General features: G+C 33.6%; 1 protein-coding gene across 9 annotated transcripts in view; it reads left to right on the top strand.

Moving 5' to 3' along the window:
- The window catches only part of RPS6KA3 (ribosomal protein S6 kinase A3), a 110934-nt gene extending 97945 nt beyond the window's left edge, over window positions 1-12989 (top strand). For all 9 annotated transcript variants that reach the window (XM_056793330.1, XM_007493438.3, XM_007493436.3 and 6 more), the window contains 4 exons: window positions 898-974; window positions 2352-2469; window positions 6112-6252; window positions 7387-12989. In XM_056793330.1, coding sequence (XP_056649308.1) covers window positions 898-974; window positions 2352-2469; window positions 6112-6252; window positions 7387-7509 — 459 coding nt within the window. In that variant the 3' untranslated portion in view covers window positions 7510-12989. The remainder of the gene's footprint in view (window positions 1-897; window positions 975-2351; window positions 2470-6111; window positions 6253-7386) is intronic.
- Window positions 12990-14766: the final 1777 nt, after the last annotated feature.

Raw genomic sequence — 14766 nt, 5'->3', positions numbered from 1 at the left:
ATAGGTAGCATTTCTATAGTACTTTAAGGTTTTTCAAAGTGCTTTACAAATACAATATTTTTGTCTTCACAGAAACCTTGGGAGGTAAGGTATTAACTCTAACCCCCATTTACAGATGAGTAAACAGGCATATAGGGGGTTAAGTGACTTGCCCAGGTTCTATTTACAAGACAATAAATGAAGCTAGATTTAAATTCACATCTTCCTGACTCCAAGCCCAGTGTTCTTTATTCCCTACAATTCTCAGCTGTCACTTTACTACTTAAACTTAGTATTTCTCCCCACTAAATCAGATCCAAAATTCTCTGCCTGGCCTTCAGAGCCCTTACTTATGAGTTGAATTTCTGATTACTCCTCAATATATATTTTCTGCTTCAGCTAAGTAGGTCTGTTTGTCATACCTTCACATTACCTGCCTGCTTCCACCTCTATGCTTTGTACATTTTCTAAGTGTATTCCCCTCCCCTTCTCTCTGTGTGTATACATACGTGTGTGTGTGTGTGTGTGTACACACACACAACCCTAAATTCACAACCTCTAGAATGTCTTCCATTTTATAACCATTTGTAGTCTAATTATTTGTAACAAGAATATTGTTATCCTATATATGTATCTGTATTCATATATACTCCTTAATTTCCATTTACTGTGTTGAACTTTATTGTACTTAGTAGAACTTAATGTATTGAATGTTACTATCAGAATTTATTTTAATCAAAGTTTTGTAACATTGGTGGTGAAGGGTAGCACAAAAGCATGCCAGATTACTCAGGAGTTATGTAGCTTTGTTTCAAGAAAGGTAAATAAACCTTGACAAATCTAATTTTAACAAACAAAATCTATCCTCTAAGACTAATAATATTCTCTGAATTATTAATATTAACATTGTTTTTACAGGTTTTAAAAAGACAAGGATATGATGCTGCATGTGATATATGGAGCCTTGGTGTTCTTCTTTATACGATGCTTACTGGGTGAGTTCCTATTTTATAAGTGTTTCTTTGAATGTAGTCCTTGCTTTGTATCTTAAGTTTAATGTTAACCTTTCTTAACCATGGACTTATTTTTCCTGTGGAAGATTTTTAACTAATCTTTCTTCAATAAATCTATTAGATATAAATCTTAGCTATAAACATCACATCTATAAGCAGACTACTATTAGTTTGTTGCTTATGTGAAAAAAGTCCTTGAATTGGTTGTGCTGTTACTTATTTGAGACAAAGCTGGGTATAGATTTTTTTAAAGATTAGTATCTCTTCCCAATTTTATTAGGTAGTGTTGTATAGTATAAGTAATATTGAATTTGGAGCTGGGTGACTAGGAGTCAAGGTCCAGGTGGGCTATTATTAGGTGTTTGATTTTGGGCAAGTCACTGTTTCCTGCACCTCAGGGATCTCATCTGTAAATTGAGAAGTTGGATAAAATTGTTTCTAAGGCCTAATGTTCTTTGATTCTCTCATTAGGTAGGACTTTCTGTTATCTGCTAGGTTGTGTGGCAAACTGGTTTTGCAATATGAAGAATTTCAGTGAATAACCACTAAATATCCACAGTTTTTTAGTCACTGATGGCCTACCCTCAGTTTTTTATATTAATCAATGGTAACAAACTTCATACGCCAACAGCACCAACCGTCTAGCCAATTAGGCACTGTTTTTAACACTTTGGTTTATTGAGCAGTTGAACCAATGAAGATCTTAGAAAATTCAAGATTAGGGGGCAGCTGGGTAGCTCAATGGATTGAGAGCCAGACCCAGAGATGGGGAGGTCCTGGGTTCAAATGTGGCCTCAGACATTCCTAGCTATGTGACAAGACAGTTGACCCCCATTGGCTAGCCCTTACAACTCTTCTGCCTTAGAACCAATATACACTATTGATTCCAGGACAGAAGGTAAGGGTTTTTTTAAAAAAGAAAGAAAGAAAGAAAATTTGAGAATAGCAAACTTCATAGAAGTGACCTCTTAAATCTCTTAATGTAAAAAAGAGGAAAGCTGGTTTTGCTTGAAAGATTCTTTGCAACTTATACCTTCACTTATTATGAAGTTAAAGTTTTAGTTTAGTTTTTAGAGCTAGAGAGTCTAACTTATTTTACAAGTAAGAAAACTTGAGTCACAGAGAAATAAATGATTTGACTTGAGTCATACAAGTAAGGTAGATGAGCAAGCTAAAGTTTTCTGACTCCAGTACTTCATATACAAAGACAAAGAACACTCTACAGTGCTGCTAGTAATTCTCATTTGAACAATATCCAACCTTGATTATACTGGGGCAGTCCAAGTAAAAGTAACATTTATAAGCAAGCCACATTTTTTTTTTACATGTTAGTCACATATCAATTTTCTTATAAATTAGCTACACTCCATTCGCAAATGGTCCTGATGATACCCCAGAAGAGATACTGGCACGAATAGGCAGTGGAAAGTTCTCACTCAGTGGTGGCTATTGGAATTCCGTTTCAGACACAGCAAAGGTAATTTTATATTATATGTCATTTTATGTTTATGTTATGAAAAAGATATAGCTATTTGGATTGATGCTTAGTATTCTTTATAGCAAAGTAAATAATTGGCGAGCTATTAATTTTTTCCCCAAAGGTATTTGACCCTTTTTTATTATGCTTTCAAAATGACTTAATTGGAAGACTCAAATAATATTAGACTAATATGAACATGTTAGTTTAATCTACTCAGGATTCTCATCTTTAATATCCCAAGAAATAGTATAATTACAATATTAAGGTCCTTAAAAAAATTGCATACACTCCTTACTACCTTCTGTCTCCTCTACCACTCTTGAAATTCTATCAGAGGTGGTTAATGGCCATCCAAATGCAATGACATTTTTCAGTCTTTTTCTCACTGAAATATTTAATGCTTTCTTTCTTTAGTTTGGATTCTGAAGGAAGTACATTCCTGGTTCTTCTCTTTTAATGTTTCCATGTCATCTTTTTCTCCCTGTACGTTGTTCAAGGTTCTTTCCTCTTAACCCACTTCTCTCATCTCTTTGCTGTTGATGCCCAACTTAAAATTCCCCTTTTGAGAGAAGTCATCTTTTTGATATATGGCTTTCTGGTCTACAGCCCTCATAGTTACAAAAGTTGAGTATTATTGTTTCATTATAGTCTGTATTATGGATTAATTTGTCTTCATATTAATCACTAAACCTGCTAAGCACCCTATTTTACAATCTATAAGAGGGCTTGACCAGTGAATTTAACAAAGAAGATATATAAAAATAATGTATTCCTACCAAGTTGTTGCTTTGATTTTATATTTTGTTTTGTTTTGTTTTGTTTCAAGCAACTGAGTGGCTTGAAACTGATTGGCTTCTCAGATTTACCCTGAGCTTAGCAAACCTGAAGAGTAATCAAAATAACCCTTCTTCTTAGACTTCCTACTCCTCCTCTCTTCTCACACAGCAATCCTCTTAATTTAGGCTTCATCAACTCTCACTTGCATTATAGCAACATCCTCCTAAATGGTATTCCTACTTCAAAACTCTTATCACCCCAGGCTGTCCTACACTGCTGTCAATTTTCCTTAAGCACAGACATAAAACCATGTGACTCCCCAACTCAACTCCAGTGACTTCTTATTGCTTATAGAATAAAATATTGACTTCCTCCCCAGCTTTTAAAGCCTTACATCCTCTCAGACTTGAACCATTCTTCATTGGATATTACTGCTCCTCCTTCACTTTGCAGTCTATCTCCTGCTGGTATCTTCTCTTATTCCTCATTTACTGTCTAATACTCAACCTCCTATTTCTCTGCCTTTGCACTAGCCATTTCCATGCCTGGAGTGTACTCTTAATTCTGTATTTATGCTATATATTATTTAACTTATTCTTTTCCTTTGCACATATGGATTATTTCATTCTTTGTACTTATATCTCCAGAACCTGGCATACAATAGGCTCTTAATAAGTATTCATCAATAGAGTCTTAGATACAGGTTTTAATTGCACACTAAAGAAAGTGCATCCATGAAAAGCATTTCCATTATGCTGTGAAAGAATATTGTGAAAGAAAATACACACACAAAAACAAGTGCACATAGAAAGTTTTCTTTTAAAAGGATGCTTTGGTCTGCATTAAGACTCCACGAACTCTTTTTCTGGAAATGGATAGCATTTTTTCATCACAAATTCTTTAGAATTACCTTGGATCATTGTATTGCTGAGAAAAACCAAGTCTTTCACAATTAATCAGTGTATAATATTGCTGTTGTTGTGTACACCATTTTCCTGATTCTGCTCACTTCACTTTGCATCAGTTCATTGAATGTTCCCTTTTTTTCCCCTAAGAGATTGTACTTGATTTTTGCTAGGTAAATGATTCTCAATTGCTCCTTTGCCTCCAGAATATCATATTTCAGGCCCTCCAGTCTTTTAATGGAGAAGCTGCTAAATCTTCTGTTTTCCTAACTGTGACTCTATAATTATGGTGAATTGTTTCTGGCTGATTGCATTATTTTCTTTCTCTTTGATCTACAAGCTCTGAAATTTGCCTATATTTCTGGGAGTTTTCATTTTGGAATTTCTGTTAGGAAGTGATCGGTGAATTCTACCAGTTACTATTTTACCCTCAGCTTCTGGAGTATCATGGCAGTTTTCATTGGTAATTTCTTAAAAGAATTTTTTTTTCACAACTTTTTCTTAAATTATATCTCCTCATTTCATTTTCCAGGTTAATTGTTTTCCAATGAGACATTTCATATTTTCTTTTTATTCTTTTGATTTCAGTTGATTATTTCTTGCTATCTCATGGAGCCACTAGCTTCCACTTCTCCAATCCTAATTTTTTTTTTTTTTAATAACCCTTACCTTCCATCTTGGAATCAATACTGTGTGTTAGTTCCAAGGCAGAAATATGGTAAGGGCTAAGCAATAGGGGTTAAGTGACTTGCCCAGGGTCACACAGCTAGTAAGTGTCTGAGACCAGATTTGAACCCAGGACCTCCCATCTCTGGGCCTGGCTCTCAATCCACTGAGCTACCCAGCTGCCCCCTCCAATTCTAATTTTTAAGAAATTGTTTTCGTAAATGAGCTTTTTCTTCAGTATTTTTGGCTTCTTCCTTTACCAAGCTGTTGACTCTTTTATCATGGTCTTCGGTTTTTGTACAGTTGTTTTCAGAGTTAGTTCTAGAAGTCTATAAGTTTTCAGTTCATTCCAAGTGGTATACTCTAAGGTGAATTGTGGTCACTGATCTCCTGGCCTGTGCTCTGGTCTGTGAACAACCTCATGCACTCTTTTTCCCTCCTGGAACTGTTACCAGGAGGTCACTGCTATCCTGAAGCAAACTCTGGTATGCTCCTCTTCACTCAGGGACTGTGACCCAGGTGTCCAGTCCTGCAATAAGCAATACACTCTGTGCCCAGTGCCAGCAAAGAGACCCCTGTAATCTCCTTTTCACCAGTTGTTAATCCCCCATACTTTCTGTGGAATGAACTCTGGAAGCCACTGCTGCCAAGTTAGTTGCCACTGAGGCTTACTGCTTGGCCCCACCTATGTTGGACTGCACTCCACTCTGACCCTGGTGCAGTTGATTTTTCCTGCTAACCCTCTAGGTAGTCTTGGACTGGAAAATTGTTTCACCCTCTCATTTTGTGGGTTTTGCCACTTCATAAATCCTTCTGAGACATTATTTAGGAGAGCACAAGTGAAATCCTGCCTTTTCTCCATCATCTTCTCTCTTACTAATCATTAATCAGTATATCATAGGATATCTACAGAGTTTGCATTCCTTCTCTCACTCATATCTCAGCCCTTTTCAGTTTGGCTTTTGACTTCCTTATTCAACTGAAACTTCTTTTTCCAAAGTTACTGATGATCTTTTAACTAATACAATTGATGGTCTTTTCTTAATCCTAACCCTTTTTTCTTTGTTGAATTATACAATATTGACCACCCTCTATAGCCCTCTGATATACTTTCCTCCAGGTTCTCCTCCTACTTGTCTGACTTCATACTCAGTGTCCTTCCCTAGGTAAAGTAATGCTTTATCTCCTAGCTGTGTATATGTGTCTCCCAAGGCTCTGTCCTGGAACCTCCCCATTTCTCTTTTTACATTCTCAAAAGATAACATTTAAATTTCTTTTATTATGATTACAGGATCTTGTTTCAAAAATGCTTCATGTAGATCCACATCAAAGATTAACTGCTGCCCTTGTGCTTAGACATCCCTGGATAGTCCACTGGGACCAGTTGCCCCAATATCAGCTAAACAGACAAGATGCTCCACACCTAGTAAAGGTAAATTTAATAATCAAATTTACTAATTTTTAGAGTTGGTCAAGGAGATACTGATGTGACTAAAAAGATTTCCAGAGATTCTTGCTATTCCCTCTTTCCACCTTCCATTGTTGTTCTTAATACTTGATCTGTGTTGCAGATTTCTGGTGGGAGCTATTTAGATAAATTATAATAAGTGGGAAAGGAAGAAATCAGTAGGAATTTTTAAAATCAACTCAGAAACAGAAGGAAGATCATAAGAAACAAGGAGAGGATAGCTTTGAAAGTCATGTGTTAAATTTATTATTTATTTTAAAAGAACAAGCTAACTATAATAACTTCAGTTTTGTGTACAAGCCTCTTTCCTATGAATTTGGAACTTTTCATTTTTTATTTAGGTGTTTGTTAAGTTTAAAATTTTAATATTTACAAAAACCCAAAAAAGGGCAAATTACTTAAATTCTCTTTAAATCCTATGTAGATATACTTTAATTTTTAAAGTAATAGGTATTTGGGGATTTCCTTATGCTTTTTATGCTTAAATCTGACTCTTATGAAATCAAATAGCCTTCTCTCTAGCAAGATTTATAAATTAGTGCAATTTTAATTTAATATAGTCATTTAAGCTATAGTGGATAAAATTAGTTGATTTTTTTTTAATGTGGCTTAGGGTTCATATACCATTTGTAGTAAATGAAAGATTGTGAAATTGCTTAACATGAAGATTGGTGCTAACTTTAGAAACAAAACCTTTTGTGTGCAGAATCATTAACATTGCTCTTGGCAGCTCCTGGGTCTCTAGTTTCTCCATCTGCCAGATCAGATAGCTAATGAGTACTGTCCAGTGCAAGTCTCTGAAGAAACCTTGATTCCCTTCCCTTAATAAGAGTTAGTACTGTTTAGTGTAACTATAACAAAGATAACTCCCAATACCATCCCACCAAACTAAATATACTCCATTTCTCATGCTAAATATGAGTCTCCATTGTCTTTGTTTTAGCCAAAAGAGATTTTAACTACTTGGTTTATTTCAGTCATATACCTAATATAGTTAATATATCATGTGAAAAGATTTGTCTGCATTTCATATTTGGTATACACTTGATTTGTTCTCCAATCTATATAGTGCACTGATTTTTCTTTCAACACCTTTAGGGTGCTATGGCAGCTACATATTCTGCTCTAAACCGCAACCAGTCACCAGTTTTGGAACCAGTAGGCCGTTCTACACTTGCCCAGCGGAGAGGTATTAAAAAAATTACCTCAACAGCCCTCTGAAGTGACCTCAGCCTTTTATTTGGTACCATGGTATAAGATGATAGCACAAATCATGGCAACAGGTAGCACATACCTGAGAGATACCTGCAAGCACACACTGTCCCAGCTGGTACCCATAATGCTGCTGCTCCTGCTGCTCCTGCTTTCATCTGTTCTTGCTTTAAATGATTGTTGGAAAGTTAGACTTTTCTGGAGCTTTGAATGGAATGAATAATGGAAGTAATGAAGATATGTTCACTGAATCAACCAGAAGAGTCATGAACACCACCTCCGTCATTAAATAAAAAATATATATACACACACATATTTATATGTATATATGAGAATATATACATATATACATACACACACTGAATAATAAAGTACTCTCTACCATATAGCATTATTTTTATAGGGAATTTTTCTTGTCCCCCAAAATATTCTTTGTTACTTAAAAGGATGGACAGTTTCTGTTAAGCACTTAACTTAAACAATCCGTTTATATTAGCACTGTATCCTTTGTGCCATCCAACATTTTGTATGTTTTTGTAAACAATTCATATACAGTACATTTCTGTACTGCTTTCTTTAATGTATACATGCCTTGTTTAACTTGGACCTTATTATGAATCAATTTGACAATTAAATCTGGTTAAGCAGTTCACCTGGATTAATCAGTATTGTTGGACAGCTCAAAAATTACCTGATTGCTGAACAGCCATTGAATGTAATACTATGATCTTGTACAAACCTTTCCTCATGTCTGCGTCACTGATTTTGTTCTTAAAATGAGGTGCTGTAAGCTCTAGGGAGCTGTTATGATAGAGCAAGTCAGAGTAGTGCATTGTCATGTGTGTGAGACATGGTATCAAGAATATGCCAGAAAGTAAGCCTATCCATTTTACAACTTTGTTGGTTTTAGGGTTTTTTTCCCTTGCACTTTTTAATCATGAATGGTATTGATTAATATTGGCTTGTTTGTGGTCTAACTTTGTTTTCTCTTGAATTTTATTTGAGAATTATAATGGTTTAGTAAGACAATTAGAGAAAAAAAAGATTATCAAAAACTCAAGTGTCCATTGTAGGCTACAACTGGTATTTAAATAGTATTAGGTGCTGGTTTGAAATTGATGCATAAATCTGCTCTGCATTTGAATTTAAAGCTTTTCTTATAAGAAAAAAAGTATTCTTGACCACGTAGTATTGAACTGGAAAGATAAAATGGGAAATTGGTTCATCTTTATAAATGATTTTATGCACTCCTGGAGTCAGGATACTTCCTCCTATACTACACTTACCCAGATTCCCAGTGTTCATTAGAGAGCTATAATTTGGCAGATATCACTATTTTGTATCACCATTGAAATTTATGCAAAAATGATTGCCTAAGTTGAGTATCTGATGCAGATCTCTGCCAGAATACCAGGTGTCATATAAATATGTGCATATATATATGCATATTTTGCAAATGTCGCTGTTACAAATCATGATAGTGCTTAATTAACTCGGTTCCCTTTATGCTATTAGCTAATCAGTCTAAGTATCATGAAAGATACTTAAGCAAAGAAGAAATAAACTAATTTACCTCATTCTGAATGTGCTTAGTTAAATCTTAAACACTAAGCCAATATAAATCAGAAATGTTTTTCATGCCAAAAGCTTGATTATTTCCATAAGAGTACAAAACAAGGTTTTGGTTTGGTTTAACTAAATATCTTATGGAAACTGCTTATCATGCCTTAAATTTGGGAGGTAGCCTATTTATTAATGTCATATAGATTTGATATTAGGAATAACAAGAACAAAGAAACAAGGACTAGATTCTCTATAAGCTGTATAGTTCTTGATGATTTTGAATAGAGGAAATAACTGTTTCTAGAACATCTCATAGGTTGGAAGTGAGTTAAAAAGAGAGATTAAAACTAAATAAAAAGAATGCTTGCTAATTAAATATCTGCACCCCAGGTTATCCAGAATAGTTATTAGAAATCATATGGAATAAGAATGATAGCATATTGGTGGTGCACCAGAAAGAAACTTTGAAAAATTAATGTAACGCTGATATCTAGGAAAGTATTCGTGTTTTCTCCATTGCCCAGAAAGAAGGAATATTTTTTACCTACTTTGATTGAACTAAAGATTCACAGTTGACATGATTTGGGACAGGACAAGATAAATTTCAGGCAAAATATTTTGTTGATATTAACGTTATTTTATTGACTAAAATTTACTGACTAAAAAAAAAAAGACCTTAGAAATTATCTAAGAAACTCTTTTTGTTTTGCAAATGAGGAAACCAAGTTACTGACTCTGTTTCCCTTGAAGTAAAAAGAGGGTTAGGCCATCTAAGGTTCTGTAATTTAAAATAACCTGTTCAAAGTCACATAGCTAAGCTGGATAAAATCTAAGGAAACTGTGGTATAATAAAAAGGACCCTGAATTTGGAGTCAGAAGCTCTGCCTCTTCTTACCTGTGAGACTATTGCTAAATCATGTCACTTCTCTGCCCTCATTAATTTATCTGTAAAGTGAGAGAGATGGGTTCGATGAACTACATGGACTAGAAGTTCATTCCAATCCTAGAATCTTAAGACTTCTTAATCCTTTAAATCTTCTACCACATCATGCTATTTCCCCTACATATTGCCACTTGGCAAGTAAAATGAGCATTAAATTTTTCTTAGGATTAACATTCAACAAATATTTATTGAATATCTATTGTCTTCTGAAACACAGATTAAGAAAAGACTGGCTGCCCTCAGGGAGCTTATAAGGGAGACTACATACACAACTATAATACAAAGTCTCCCTTCTCTATTTGTGGCTACACTGATTTTAGTATTAAAAAAGTAATGTGGTCTTAACCTGCTAGATTTCAATAAATTGTCCTATTCTGTAAATAGCAATTCACCTGACCACAAAGCTATCACAGTCGGTTAAAAAGCAGGTTTATAAAAATAATTCAGGCTCCTTTTTTTTTACTTTACCTTTTTTATATCTATGAATCCAATTCTTCCACCTTTCTCTAGTTATTGTATTAACATGGACATTTTATTCTTACTTCCCTCAACAATTAAGTTGCCATTTAGAATCTACATGGTAATAGACTATTTTGGAAACGCTCCTTCTTGCTTTTTAGTCCTCTTGGCGTAATATCAATTTACATCTTGCCTGTAATGGGAGGCATTTTAAAAATTAAAGTATTATTTATTAGAAAGATTGGTTTTATCCAAAGTGAAAGAAATTTAATATTACAATATACTAAAGACTATTTGGGGCACAATCACCATTTGTTTTGTCAATTTCCTTTTTTTAAGAGATTGCATTAAAATTAAAAGTTTTGGTTGTTTTTTTTACAAATCACTTTTTCTGGTTTATTAGCTATATTAGGCATCACTTCCAAGTATTTTCCATTTAAATGTATAATTGTATTAGGATCATTTCCAGAACTGATTTTTGTGCTTGTCCCAGAAAGTTCCAGTCATACCAGGTCTGTCACTGTGATAAATGGAGTTCTTTATGACTAGCTAGTTAAGTTTAGACTTCAATCCTTGTTTTTTAAATTCAAAAACTAGACTAGATGACTTAAATCAGTATTGTGACTACAGTTAATAAAGGCAGACCTCTTTATCTCTAGGGTGCTTATATTTTGCTATTCTCAAATAAGAATTTATGGAGATCACTTAATGAAGGAATAAAATGAGGTTTTTAATGCCTGTGGTATTCTACAGATCCACACATAACCACTCTTTTTCCAGTTGATGGGTCTTTATGGCTATAAGAGACAATCAAAGCAGTTAGAAACAACTTAGTGCTATTTCTGACTATGAGATTTTATGTAGTATGTGTCTCAAAGAAGTCGAATAACTGAAACACCTTTGTTTTCGTAAGTCTAGGATCTCAATCTTGTGTTCATCACTTTGCTCTAACCAGTCTTTTAACTGTTTGTCTCAAAAGAATCCCAAGGATTGGGATGAGAGCCCACCTCCTACCTCTTAAGGCACTTTTCTCACAACTGCCACATAACCTTGAAGTTGAAGATCAGCAGTTTAGATTTCTGTCCCAGTGATTACTCCCAGATCTTCTCACAAAGTGCAAGTAGAGGTTAGTGGACTAGAAAAATTGGAAATAATTCATAGGTAAACCTCAGACAAAACAAAACTTCAGAGTTAAGTTGCCAGTTATTATATGTAAGTGTATATGAGAGAAATAGTCTGGCTGTAATATTAAGTAGCTTAGTTCTGCTGTCTAGTGGGGAGTGAAGATTTTTACTTCTATTGTAATCACTATAATATTGAACAAAACATACTGAGCATTTTCAATTGAAGTGTTTAAAAAAATATTTTAAATACCAAGCAAGAACATAAGAATATAGCTTGTTTTGTTTTATTTTAGTAAATGTAATTTACATTACCTCTAAAGCTTTGCTACTTTATTGGAAGAAAAAAGCAAGCTTCATGGTATGCCATTCTTTGGTGAACTTAAAGATTATTGGGTGATGAGTTTTAACTCAAAAATGATGTAAATTTATTAGCTTTATCTTAGCTCTTATTCTAATAAAAAGGAGGTGTATACAAGAGGGATGTAATTATTTTGCGGTTTTTGCTGGGGGAGGGGTTCAGAGTGAGTATGTACTGTACCTTAATAGTTTTTAAAAAAGATAAAAATCAGATAAATATTTTTCTACTATTATATGATTATACTTTGTATTAGTTTCTTTAGTATGGCATGCCAGGAAGCCCAGGGTACTATATGATGAATTAATAATGTATTGTACCTTTTATTAGGCAGTTAAAGTAGCATCAGATGCTTGGCACTTCTACCATAATTTAAAAAATGCTTATACAAGATCAAATATTACTGAACAGTTTAAATGATTAAATTACTCCCAGGTCTGATCTAGGAAATTTTCCAATCATACTGTTAATATGTAATCTTAAACTATTTCAATTGTATACATGAACAATCCTGAAAAGATATTGCTTGTATTCCTGACACAAGTTGTCAGGTTTTGTAATCTTTAAAAGAAATGAAAATTTATACAATGAATAAACTTTCAAATACATAATACATATATATGCCACCTTTTTCACATATTATTAATTATCGTATGCCAGTTGGATAATAGCATGTCATCTCAAATTAGGTTCAGTCTCTTGAACTGCTATTTATGAAATTGGATTTCTAAAAAAGGTAGACACATAGAGAGACACTTTAAATTTTGTTGGGTAGCTTTTATGCCTTACTGTTTAGGGGGTGGATCACTTGAACATTTTAAGGTTTGTTTGGGTTTGGTTTTTTTGTTTGTTTTTTTTTTTTAAGTAAATAGAAAGCCTCCAGGATTTTAGTCCAAACTATATAAATATTTGACAACCATCAACCAGAGAAGTTTATTACTAAGAATGACTTGTTTTAGACATGAAGTTTATGCTAATTATCAGTTGTTAATAATCCTGAGGTTATTGGTCTTCAATCTCATTAAAGTTTCTAATTTTCAACAAACTTTGAGTTATTTCTATTAAAAAGGAGCCTAGTCCACAATTTTGTTGGCAAAAATGACCACCTTTGGGAAAATAGAATTCTTAATGATTATGGACGTTTCTAAGGCAAGATCAAAGGCATATTTCACAATAGCTTTGCTAAATTAAGAAGTCTTCTAAGGTAGATGTGGTAGAAAGGTATAAAATCGAAGTGATTGAGAAAAGCTTTGTTTTTGAAATTAATATTAAATTCTTTTCTATGCAGAATAGCTTTCTGGTATTATACTGCTGAGAACTACTAGTTAATATGTTTTGTAGAGAAAGCCTTTACAACAAATTAGGTGTTCTGCCCATTTTTTTCCAATAAACTGAAAACTCAGATATCTTTAAATCACTATATTGAATTAGAAAATTCAAATGAAAAATTGGTCATTCAGGTTTACTTTGGTTACCTTAAGTATACCTGTTTAGTGTGTAGAATATAACTTATCCCACTTGTGAAAAATGTACATATCTGAGGAACTCCAAGCCTGTACTTTAAATGAAAAAGCAGTAATTTTCTTTCTTTCCCATAATGTGGATTTAATAGAAAAAAGAATGGTGCTTTTATTCCCTTCTTAAAGCAAAATGCCTCTTAGTTATTTTACATGATAACTGAGTGTTAAAAATATTGAGAGGTTAAATAAAGAAGATCCATTGTTGATGCCTGAAAATCTTGGATGGATACAAGACAACATGAGAGAAGACATATGACAATACAAACAATTGCAAACAATTGCAAATGTGAAGATGAGAAAATTTGAAGCATTCAAAGCCAGAAGAATTTCTATTGTATGTTTCCATTGCATGTCTTTCCCCCAATAAAATCCCTTTAGTTAACTTATGGAGTCAAGAAACATGTATGTGTATTTTGAAAAATGTAAAGTGCTAACTTAACATACAAAATGTATATAATATATGGGGAAATGATATACAGAAAGGCAACATCAAAAATATAGTAAGGAATCTAAAGTATATTCTCTGTGAATTTAAGGTTGCAGAGCACTTAGAGAAAAAAATTAATACTCAGTATGTAGTGTCACTGAATCAGAAGGATCCTTAATTGTCCACTTACTGAAAATCATAGTTTTCCTTTCTTATATAAGGATATGAGATTAATCAACAAATATTAATTTTTATAGTGTACTAGGTGCAAGACATTTAAAGATAAACTTTAAAAGTTCTTACCCTCAAGGAGTTCTATCAAACACCTACATATATAAGTATATAAAAAGTAAATCCAATTCAGAGCGGAAAAAAAAAAGCAAAAGTCTCACTTAATAGACGGCACTTCTGACTAAAATACAAAAGCAGCTAGGGATTCCAAGATGGAAAATGGTATGAGGGCAAGTTTGACTGATTTTATTCTAGAGGCAATAGGGAGCCACTGAAGTTTCTTAAATAGGAAAGTAAAATGTTCAGATCTAAACTATAAGAGTGTTCCTTTGGCAGTTATGTAGAAGATGGGCTGGAGTTGGGAAAAACAGGAGACAAAGGAATTAGGAAGCTGTTACATTAATCAAGGTATTAGGTGCCTATGTGGAGGAAATGTGATTATTTTAAAAGCTAAGACTGGACCTTCTGAGTCACTTAATGATTACTTACCAGTTGGAAATCTGGGTTTTACTGACAGTACCTGGCACTTAGCAAATATTTTTAAAAGGTTAATGATATAAAATGATCATCTGGAATATATTATTTAAGCCCTCCCAATTCAAGTTCTTATTTCATACTCTTTAACTCCAAAAGGGAACAAATTA

Source organism: Monodelphis domestica, chromosome 4 (genome assembly GCF_027887165.1).
Source record: "Monodelphis domestica isolate mMonDom1 chromosome 4, mMonDom1.pri, whole genome shotgun sequence".
Lineage (NCBI taxonomy): Eukaryota > Metazoa > Chordata > Mammalia > Didelphimorphia > Didelphidae > Monodelphis > Monodelphis domestica.
The sequence above is the reverse complement of the archived record's forward strand: the minus strand, read 5'-3'. Positions and strand labels throughout refer to the sequence as shown.